At 41.9% G+C, this 8116-nt stretch overlaps 2 protein-coding genes across 9 annotated transcripts in view; both read right to left on the bottom strand.

Moving 5' to 3' along the window:
• Positions 1–3143, bottom strand: b3galt8 (beta-1,3-galactosyltransferase 8). The gene has a single exon (XM_021606414.3). It carries the CDS (start codon positions 2724–2726, stop codon positions 1737–1739), a length of 990 nt encoding a protein of 329 aa, XP_021462089.2. The 5' UTR covers positions 2727–3143; the 3' UTR covers positions 1–1736.
• A 401-nt stretch (positions 3144–3544) lies between these two features.
• Positions 3545–8116, bottom strand: part of LOC110525909 (tenascin) — a 109511-nt gene continuing 104939 nt past the window's right edge. For all 8 annotated transcript variants that reach the window (XM_021606412.3, XM_090237895.1, XM_021606411.3 and 5 more), the window contains 5 exons: positions 6849–7000; positions 6505–6601; positions 6134–6295; positions 5703–5866; positions 3545–5529 (listed from right to left, as the gene is read on the bottom strand). In XM_021606412.3, coding sequence (XP_021462087.3) covers positions 5419–5529; positions 5703–5866; positions 6134–6295; positions 6505–6601; positions 6849–7000 — 686 coding nt within the window. In that variant the 3' untranslated portion in view covers positions 3545–5418. The remainder of the gene's footprint in view (positions 5530–5702; positions 5867–6133; positions 6296–6504; positions 6602–6848; positions 7001–8116) is intronic.

Here is an 8116-nt window from a genome sequence, read left to right as displayed (position 1 = left end):
CATTATTCTAGCTAAGTCTTTAATATATAATCATTTTACACAGTATTTTCATAGACAGTCTCTGTAACTAAACTCACAAATATTATATGAACCAGCTATATTTCTTGGAACATTTTGATGTCAAACAGAGTTTGCATGCAGGTAACATTGGAGCCGGGAAAGCGGAACATGGTTGTTTTGCAGGCTTGAGTGCACCAGTCTAAGCATAAACTCGCTCTGAAAGTGTGGGAACCAAATAAACACAGAAGAGGTAAAGTAGCGTAACAAAGAAAGGCTGGAACTTGCTGTTTGTCACTGTCTCATGGTGCTATGGTTAGTGTGACTGGTCCTACAGCCTGACTGTTAGTCAACCATCTGCTGCAGGCTGGCTGAGAGAAGCGGGCTGCCGACTCTAATGTTCATGAATCATCAGCCTATTTTTGATCCCTCTCACTAACAAATCCCTCTTCTGCTGCAGGGAGATTCTATCATTATATCATCATTTTACCATCCACCCACCCTGTGATTACACAGCATCTGAGGACATCTTCATTCTGTTAACTTGACTATTTTCCCATAGCCATTATGTAACAGTCACCACCAACAAACACTTCATTATGATGATATGGATTACTATACTATAGCATCAAATAACTAAATAAAGTCATAAATATATACATTTTCCTCAGTTAGATTACATTGCATTAAGGATAGTCAGGTGAATTTGGAGTATGGTCTACTTGTTCAATGACACTATTCAGTGCAGAGGATAAAAATGCATTGAACATAATATGGAATACATTTTCTGAGGTAGTAGTTGGACAGATTCAATATGTTCTATGATCAGAAGGCACTTCAATAGACATGATTAAATAACATATGTGACTTGTAATGATACTCTGGCCATGACACCACACACCATTGCACTGTGACACTGATCTGTTCTCTTCCATGTCATTATAATAGGATAGTGGGTGAACTATGCCACCAGCTGTTTATCAAGTGTAACTGCAGATCTTTGCTTACCTTTGGAATGATTACATCTAATTTTATGTCAACCTCTTTAGTATTAGAGGTCGATAATAAACCTTTCACCTAATTGTAGCTTATAATTTTGCCAACAAACACCAGTCAAGTTCAAGATATTGTGTATGACATCAAAGAACATTGCCTCCACTAGTTGTAATGTCAGAGAAAACCAGTGGTGGAAAATACTTAAGTAAAAAATACTTCTAAGTACTACTTAAGTAGTTTTTTGGGGTATCATTACTATTTATATTTTTTTTACAACTTTTACTTCACTACATTCCTAAAGAAAATAATGTACTTTTTACTTCATGAATTTTCCCTGATAGCCAAAAGTACTCGTTACATTTTGAATGCTTAGCAGGACAGGAACACGGTTAAATTCCCGCACTTATCAAGAGAACAAGCGGTCATCCCTACTGCCTCTCATCTGGCTGACTCACTAAACAGAAATGCAAAATTTGTAAACTATATCTGAGTTTTGGAGTGTGCCCCTGGCGATCTGTAAATTTGAAAAACAAGAAAATGGAGCCTTTGCTTAATATAATATAAGGAATTTGAAATGATTTATACTTTTACTTTGAATACTTAAGTATATTTAGAACCAAATACTTTTACTCAAGGAGCACAACTGGATACTTTTTCCACCACTGGAGAAAACAAAGAAACATACACATTCATTTGAGGGCTTGTTATTCATTTTAGTGCCGAAGAAAGACTGGATTGAGACATCAGCAGGTGAGATGGCTTTTCTGAAAGTCACCCCAAATGTCCAGCAGCTCATGTGGTTTAAATCCAGTGACAATGACCCGCGTGGCATACGTACACGTCTCATAATCCAACCGATTGATCTCAAACAAGTTCCTGGGAGGAAGCAGCGTTTGAGAGTACACAGGCCGGACCCCTAGTACCCGGAGACACAACCCCACATAGACATCCTCCAGGGGGATGGGTCTCACAAACCTGGATGCCCATGAGATCCTGTTGGCCAGGTCAATAGAGAAGACATACCCTGCTCCAGAGACATATGGGGGGAACGTGTCTTCGGGGTAAATGTCCTCAGACAGATGCCACTTGCTCTTCCTATCCCTACGAGGCCTGCCGTCACTGATGACTGAGCCTGTGATGTACTTATGCCTGAGAGGGCCACCTCTAACTAACAGCTTATTGACCAGGTAGAACACGTTGACGAAAACGTCTGTGTCCACCTTCATCGCATAAGAGGCACCCTGACAGTGGGTGGCGAGCCAGTCCATGATCATCATGGACTTGATGGTCAGGTTGTGGTAGCTGTCCAGGAAGTCCATTTGGATGATGTCAGCGTGTTCTTTGCTCTCCTTCTCCAGGTCCTGTTGAATGTGGGAGCTTTGTCCCTCCGCGGGCAAGCCCACATAGAACAAAGTGAGGATATCCACATTAGAGATGAGGCCTGGTCTGCCCCATGTCTTTCTGATAGCATCCCTGGACAACCCATCAGAGGGTGCCACTGGAACCATTAGCACCAGAAATGGGCTTCTTTCCTTACACACAGACACATGGTTGAGAACGTATTTGTAGGTCTTTGGGGAAATCACCTTGTAAAGTTCCTGAGACAGAGGACTTGGTGTTGATAAATCCGTCTTTGGCTGAGCTTTTTTGTTCAGTAAGATATTAACAACAACTGTGAGTACACCTGCAATGATAAAATACTTCACTAACCTCCAGTAAGACGTTTTAAGCATTGCAAAGTAATCATATACAATCGGTATCTCGAGTGTATCTGATTTTAATTCCTAAACATATTAATTCCTAGGTTACTGTTTCTGTATTCGCGAAGCACCAAAAGAAAAGCATTCACGGTGGCGACAACATCAAGCTTGCATCATTTCCTTGCTACGATTTCATGTTGCCACTCCCAGGCCAAAGAGCAACCAGGAAAATAGTTTCCGTCTGACTCAGAGCTCCTTAAAAGCTCTGACTACTAAACAGCATACGGGTCATACTGGAATGGCCGGTGGTGGTGATTACTACCGGTTTTCAGCACTGGTGGTTTGTTTACATAGTGGGTTACGATAACTAATGTAGCAGATTAGGTTAATAAGTTTACGGTTAGGAAACGGGTTAGTTACAACGCCACAGCTGTCAACAACTGTTATCACCGAAGTGACAACTAGATGGCGCTATACGGGTAGCCACAACCGTACAAACTATCACTATGTCTCCGCAAACCATCAGTATCATAACAGCGGTGCTTTGTTGCGCTAGTGCCCCCTTCACGTGGCATTGATCAATACATGTGATCGATAGACCTTCATGTGTAGGCCACCTCCCATAAAAATACAATCTCATTATAAATATGAGGCGTGCATTCTTGGTACTATAAATAGCCCCCAAAATAGGCTTTATAGAGACTCTATGGCTCCTTCCCATTTGTGCGTCGAAGAGCTATTGACGAGCCAACTCCAAATATCAAAGGTAAAAACACATTTATGGCGGTAACTGATCGGCGTCTTAAATTATTTAAAAAATGTTTTGCTTTAGACAAGATTGAAGACTCTCATTTTTAAACAAACTTTGTTTTATTGTAATACGTGTTACAGAGAAACACCTGTTGTTCACCCAGTTATAATCCCCCAAAAATGTTAAACCACAGAAGCACAGAAACGTTTCATTACACAGGTATTCAAGGGACGGGGGTCAGTGGTTTCGTCTCCAGGCATGGGGAGGGGGGAGGGGGGACAAAACAGAATGAGAACAACTTCTCTTTAGTTAATTTTGGTGTGCCCAAATATATGTTTCTCAGCAAAGTGAACACTGTGACCTTACAATGTCAATTGGAATTTGCCATGAACCTCTTTTCAGCATCAATATATTTTGTATTTCAACACAATAGTCCCCTCTTAACTAAACTTCTGTAGTTAATTTTGGTGTGCCCAAATATGTTTCTCAGCAAAGTGAACAGTGACCTTACAATGTCAATTGGAATTGGCCATTAACCTATTTTCAGCATCAATATATTTTGTATTTCAACACAATATTCCCCTCTGACTTGTTGCACACATATATGTATCCATATATGTATTTCACATTTAGCAAAAAATGTAACAATCACCCACCATTTCATTATATATTGAATAATAGGTCCTGCCTTGGATTTTATAAAGGAAATAAAAACAAATCAAACACATTGACTTTTTCCTCTGGATCCTGTAGCTAATGCATGATAGCTGGAGGAACAAATAGTACAAGCTCAGGTAAATGTGTAAGAAACAATTGCACAGCACTTGCATGGCCCACACAATCAATGGAAACACATCATGTCATCCACATATGTCTGTGGGGGATGCAGCAGATGATCTATATTCAGAATGTCATTTCTTTTCGCCCGTGTCATTTCAGATGACAGTGTGCAGGTTGAGGTGAAGAAGGGATTTCGGGAAAGATAAAGGGACAAAGGATGAGTCACACATAGACTGATGAATGACAAGATAGGACTTTCTCTGGGATCTCTCTCCATTTTACACAGACATTTAACATCTTAACGAGTCGTGCGGTTTAATGAAGAAAATCCGTTTTTGATCAATAATCTCACTTCAATCCAGGAGATCAATAACATCACTTCAATCCGGATGATGGAATTGAATGTACATACGGTACAGTATGTGCTTTTATTGGGTGTTGTGTTATTCAAATAATATAATTTCTATAATCCAGTTTAGAGGTTATCAGTATTATTGAAGAGGCCCTGACACTAAAACAAGACCACATGTATGTAGACAGCCATGCCCTCTCTGCGAACACCCTAATGAACAAGCTACTGTGGCTGGAGGAGATGGACACACTGTAGAGGCAGAAAACATCAGTATTCTACATGTTAATGTGCCATGCCATACCAGACTCAAATGCACCCCTCCGCTTAGTGCTGTAACATTGTGAGAGTGAGAAGAAAGAAAGAAATGCTTTATACTCGGGTTTCATAGATTAAGCTCTCTTTGGTGCATGTTTAATCGGCGTGGGCTGGGTTGGTGGAGTTCATTTTTTTCTCACATCAATTTGGCTTTGACAGTATTTATACTGCACACAACCATTTTGTATCAGGTGGGGTTGGATAGTGGAATTTGTAGTGAATTTGACTGAATCTGTGCTTATTTCTGTGAGTGAGCAGGAGGAGGGGTGTAATTTGAGGTGGCTGGGCTCTTGGCAGTGGCTTTGGTAGCTGCGGGGAGGTGTGGGTGGTGTCCCAAATGGCACCCTATTCCCTATGTAGTGCACTACTTTTGACGAGGGCCCGTAAAGTAGTGCACTACACAGGGAATAGGGTGCCATTTGGAATGCTACCCTGGAATCAGCAGGGGCAGAGGATGGAGGACGAGTTCAGGGGTCACGAAGCGGAGCGACAAGGAGAGGGGTCGGAGCGTGGATTGGTCGGTTGGTTTACGATCGCTTCCTTCTTCCCTCAAAGTTCCTGAAGTTGGATGGCCTGATCTTCATCTCAGCAAACTCAATGGAGTGCTCGTGGCCTTTCCAATGGAACCAGTTGACTCCCTGAATAACATTTTATTTTATTAACACAAATGCCTTGCATTTCCTCCTTTGCATAGTCAATTTGTATCCAAACATTTCTGTCTATAGTTTCATACTGCGCTACAGAAGTATTTTTGAATTATGGATGTAGAAATTGCTGTTAGTTTTGTACTTTCAAATATATGTGCGCTCACCTTGCTATGACTGTCATCTCCATATCGTCCCATAAGGTTGACACGATGGCAATTCTTATACCAGAAGGCACCCTTGTAGGACAGGGCACAGTTTGTGACGGCGATGTCATTGTCATGGTCGTAGGTTGAGAATGGGCGACCATGGTGGTAGGTCATAGAATCACCTACACAGGGCAGCAGAGAGAAAGTGATCGGACTTGAGGAAGGAGGTTTTGAATCCATGCTGACGTCATACTCACACCTAACACCATGTCAAGTCCTTTATAACTTCAGTTTAGCCTGTCTATTTGGGGCGCATCCCAAACGGCACCCTGTGCCCTATATAGTGCCCTATGTTTGGGCTCTGGTCAAAAATGGCGCACCATGTAGGGAATAGGGTGCTATTTGGGATGCAGGCATGTAACTAATGGTTGTAGAGAAGGAAGGCTGACCCGCGGTACCACTGTAGCCTCCAACGTGGACCTTGTAGCGACTGCGGGGATCAGAGACAGAGAACTTGTCATACTGGGCGTAGGCTACATCCCCCTTGTCTCTGAGGTCCACACGAAGTTCATACTGTCCTGCTACTGTGATCTTATGGAGGTTTGACAGGCCTTTGGAGAAAAAGATATCAAGTCAAGGTGATGTGCTTGACTTTTTATGTAAATGTAGGAACTGTGGACATGAATTTCCTCTGTGGAGGACAATAAAACATATCGCATCTAAAAGATTTCAAACATTTGACAAAATACTCCTGATCACACAGTGGTGCTATAGCTGAATCAATTTGTGTGTTGAAATGTTTTCCATAATATGACCATACCGAGCCAGAACTCGTCGTTCATGTCACCAAAGCCAGCAGTGTAGTTCCTCCAGTTGCGGAAGAACTCCAGTTTACCGCTCTGGCGTCGGACAAACACCTGCATGGGATGGGGCCAAACTACATCAGCTCACTCATTCAAACATCATATGGACTAAGATCCATTGCACCACGTTAGATACATCGGAATCAACACGGTTTAGAACCGCTTATGCGTTTGTTCATATAGTCAGTGTTATAACTCATTATAAAGCATGATAAAGGATGTGATATAAAGCATTATACGTATGCACTTCATAGGAAGTCTTGCCAAGTTGGGTTGCAGAGTTTACTGGCCGGTGACTTACAATCCATCCACCTCCATCCGTGTCCATGTCACAGTAGACCTGTATGGGCTGACCCTCATCTCCACCCAGGTAGATGGTGTGAACACCAGACGCTGTGTCTCCATTCAGCAAGGCCTGGGAGCAGTCCCTAGGGTGTTTGTACAGCACGCCAACTACGCACGCACACACACACACGCACACACACAGACACACACAGACAGACACACACACACAGACACACACACAGACACACACACACACACACACACACACACACACACACACACACACACACACACACAGACACACACACACAGACACACACACAGATACACACACACACACACAGACACACACACACAGACACACACACAGATACACACACACAGACACACACACACACACACACACACACACACACACACACACACACACACACACACACACAGAGGATTAGTTACTAAACAGTTCCATCCGCCCAACAAACTCTACGCTTGAGATTAATATGGAATAGAGATGGTCTCAGTGGATGGTGAACAGAACAGAGGGTACAGTGACAATCCACTGAGGCCATCTCTATTCATTATTCATGACATGTTTTGTTAAACACACAGTACCGTTCAAACGTTTTACGGTCACTTAGAAATGTCCTTGTTTTAGAACGAAAAGCCCGTTTTTTGGGGCCATTAAAATAACATCAAATTGATCAGAAATACAGTGTAGACATTGTTAATGTTGTAAATTACTATTGTAGCTGGAAATGGCAGATTTTTAATGGAATATTTACATAGGCGTACAGAGGCCATTATCAGCAACCATCACTCCAGTGTTCCAATGGCACGTTGTGCTAGCTAATCCAAATTTATAATTTTAAAAGGCTAATTGATCATTAGAAAACTCTTTTGCAATTATGTTAGCACAGCTGAAAACTATTGTCCCGATTAAAGAAGCAATAAAACTAACCTTCTTTAGACTAGTTGAGCATGTGGAGTATCAGCATTTGTGGGTTCGATTACAGGCTCAAAATGGCCTCTGTATGCCTATGTAGATATTCCATTACAAATCTGCCGTTTCCAGCTACAATAGTAATTTACAACATTAACAATGTCTACGCTGTATTTCTGATCAATTTGATGTTATTTTAAGGGCATTTCTAAGTGAGCCCAAACTTCTGAACAGTAGTGTATATTTTCATATTTTAACGTTTATGGACAGGGACAGTCGGGGAGACATATCCAGAGGAAAACAGAGAGTAGGGGCCGAGGCAGGATCCATAACCCTATTGCCAG

Source organism: Oncorhynchus mykiss, chromosome 6, assembly GCF_057628025.1.
Source record: "Oncorhynchus mykiss isolate SJ-2025 chromosome 6, ASM5762802v1, whole genome shotgun sequence".
NCBI lineage: Eukaryota > Metazoa > Chordata > Actinopteri > Salmoniformes > Salmonidae > Oncorhynchus > Oncorhynchus mykiss.
This window is presented reverse-complemented; position numbering and strand designations above follow the sequence as displayed.